General features: G+C 37.3%; 1 protein-coding gene across 1 annotated transcript in view; it reads right to left on the reverse strand.

Annotated features, from left to right (window-relative positions):
- Positions 1-56: 56 nt before the first annotated feature.
- The window catches only part of LOC104461935 (bifunctional glutamate/proline--tRNA ligase-like), a gene marked incomplete at its 5' end in the record, with an annotated part of 14,153 nt that continues 10,938 nt past the window's right edge, over positions 57-3,271 (reverse strand). The window contains 3 exons of the mRNA XM_010073686.1: positions 57-415; positions 1,866-2,099; positions 3,006-3,177. Coding sequence (XP_010071988.1) covers positions 286-415; positions 1,866-2,099; positions 3,006-3,177 — 536 coding nt within the window. The remainder of the gene's footprint in view (positions 416-1,865; positions 2,100-3,005; positions 3,178-3,271) is intronic.

Raw genomic sequence — 3,271 nt, forward strand, 5'->3', positions numbered from 1 at the left:
TATATTAATTAAATAAATTAATATTCTAGCTATTAGACCAATTTAAAATAAAGTCCTTTAAAGACTACAAGCCCTCTGCTGTTTGCATTCATCAAAACAGTTTAGAAAGGCATCTTGAGCTTGCAAAATGTACACTTTTTAAAATAAGAAACCTGCTACCTCATTTTGCCAGGACCTGCTCATAGGTGTTAATATTGTTGAAGTAGTACACCCGAAAGCAGCAAACCTTCAAAAGTAACCTCCCAGTGACAAGTACTTTAACTGAAACTTCACAAAAACTTGTCCTTACCAAGTAAGATTCAAAGAATCAGAAAAGAAGAAAATACCCACCTGAGCAGCAATAAACTGTTTTAGCCCTTCAACTGTCATGCCTCTTCTTAGGACACCACGCACTGTGGGAAATCTTGGGTCATCCCTAGTATAAAAAGATGCTTTGTCAGTATCACACACTAAGTTCTACCTATTAGTCAGACTGATCAAAAACTTTACTAACACTGCCAGATGTGAAAGGCCCAGCTTCGGTTTATTTCACTTGTGTGAATTAAGAGCTAGATGAGAAGATCTAACTGAAAAGACTCTGCTTTTATCTATACAAAATGTGTGGTGAAGATTTTCTTCTACCTCACCCCAGGGAGGGAAGCCATCTCTTGGTGAAGTGGCTCTTCTCCTGCATCCATCCGATCTTAAGTCTCTCAAAAACTAGCAAGGCAAAAGTCACGTCCCTATCGCATTACTTCCTTCTCAATGTCACCTGAATAACAGAATCTGGAACAACAGGGCTTGGTTCTCTTCTTGCTCAAGAGAAACCAGAAAGATATGAGTGACAATGACAATGTTATCTCTCAATGACATAAGTAATAGAATTCTATGATTTTATTCTTTGATGCAAGAAATAAAAAGGCCTAATCTGAAATGTAAAATATGTGCTGGTGGGAACACAAATCAAACCTTGCTGAGGACCTAACAGATGCTTAGAGAGGGAGAGATCACCATAAGACCAGCTATATCTCTAGGAGAAAAAAAAAAAAAAAAAAAAGAAAAAAAAAGAGTTCCACGCATAAGCTACAAATCTAAGCTTCCAACATAACAGAAAAATAAAACCAACAAAACCAAAGCACACTTGGCACACATTAGCAAGACAACCACGCAGCCTAGGAACTTGTGTAAAATGATGCTCCCATAGGCTGAGCACAGAATCATCTGAAACCAGGCCAGGAAAAACACTACAAGAAGTTGTCTGTCCACGGATTTCTCCAGACTCCTGTACTATGACGAGAGGACTTCAGACGGTGTGGTCCCACAGCTAGCCTATTGTGAGAATGAACACAAAGGAGCCTCTCTAGACTCCAAACTACTTGCAGAATTGTAAACCCATAGCTCACCTTTTCTAGGAAAATACTTAGGCTACTAGGCCACCCAGCACCATCTGCAGAAATCCAGTTAACATGAAAAAAAGAACAGAAAGAAGCAGGGGGGGGGGCAGGCAGGAGGGAAGTAAGACAGATCTGACTAGATGGATAGGACCAGAAATTCTTCAATTCAGGCCCGCTTCTAGCATTGCTCAGGAATGTATCCAATGACTCAGAGTGGAAAATGTGTAAGTAGCACCCGTAGCAAGAGCCAGAGTCCAAAAATAAGCTACCTCATGCTTATTACAGGATATGAATACGTATGTACTCAGTTACTGTAGAGTAGTAAATAGACATGTTGTACATACAGAAGCCACCCTAATTAATCTATGTTCTTAAATATTGTTTAAATATTCATTTGCGTTGCTTTGAAGTCTAAGCACTTTCTCAAACAGAGAACGTCTGCATCAGCCACGATTATCTTATGGAAAAATGAACTCCAACCATGTAACGTACCATCCATCCACAAGCCCTTCGTTTACAAACCAGGTAAGCTTTCTCTTAGAGAGCACAGTGTTGTTGAGGTTTAGCCGGCTATACTCCCATATATACGGTTTCCTTATGCCCAGTGCCTCAATGATCCAATAGAATTGTTCATCTCTGTCATGGTATTCAGTTGTTCTTAATGCATGTGTGACACCTTCAATACTGTCAACAATGGGGCAGGCAAAGTCATAGGTGGGATAAACCCTGAGAATAAAGACTTTCAATTAGCAGGGCAGAAGAACAAAACATTTTCCTCACATATAAATATTTAAACTAAGCATTATTTATATTTTTATATTATAAATATTTATGATTTATGATCCTGAAAAGTTTCATATCAAGAATAAAATAGCACATACAGAACAAATTGTCTATAAAAAGATCAATACATTTTTAAAACAAAGTCTTCAAAACTAAAAAAAGAAATCCTACACTGCTAGTGTTCTTTTCAAACACATAAAATGCTGACTTATAGGGTTTTTTCCACTTAAATATCAAAAAGAATAATTAGTTGATTGAATAATGCACAAAGCTTTCATGTTTAAAAACAAAGCCCTACCCACAGACGCAGCTTCATACTGTTATACACACATTAAATCAATGTTTCCAAAAAGGGAATTGTATAGCTGGAAACAAAGGTTTCAAATAAGCACTGAAGCATAGCCTTGAACAATTGGGTAGGCTTACTTCAATGCACAATGTAGTAATTCTTCATTCTGCGCAAAGACAGCAGTTGCTGTGAAAATGGAATCAGCCACTCAGGTAAGTAGACCAAGAATGTTTTGCAGCAATATAAAAATGCAGCAATGTAAAATTGCCATGGTTCTGTTTAAGCTCCAAGAACTAAAGCAAACAGTTTTGTTGTCTAAGATACAGTCATTAAGATTTAATTTATGTTTTGACTCAAAGCTCTTCACTGCAATACAATGTATTTATGGACCAAAACTGAAATAATACTCCTGGCCTTGATGTCCAGCTCACAGGTTTTAAGTCATTTGCATAAGTTTCAGAAAGTCAAGAGACTCAATTACATCTCCTGACTGAAAAATGGTAGCAGGTTCCCAGTATTAAAATAAGTTTACAGGCTACACAAGGAGGAAGCGGACATACTTGTAGGTACTTCCAGTACGTGGGTGAGGCTGGTTTTTACAACGATAAAGAGTTGGATCCCTCATACATCCATTGTTACTACTCATATCTATTTTTGCTCGTAGACAACAAGTTTGTCCATATTCTGTTCCCTTTTTCATTTCTTCCCACATTTGTAGATTCTTATTAACACCTAAGAAAAACATAAATCATTTTCTAAGGTATTATGAAGTTAATATGGAAGCACATTTTATTACAGCAGTATCAAAAAGCAACATCAGTCGTCC

This window comes from Pterocles gutturalis, unplaced genomic scaffold, assembly GCF_000699245.1.
Source record: "Pterocles gutturalis isolate BGI_N339 unplaced genomic scaffold, ASM69924v1 scaffold32252, whole genome shotgun sequence".
NCBI lineage: Eukaryota > Metazoa > Chordata > Aves > Pterocliformes > Pteroclidae > Pterocles > Pterocles gutturalis.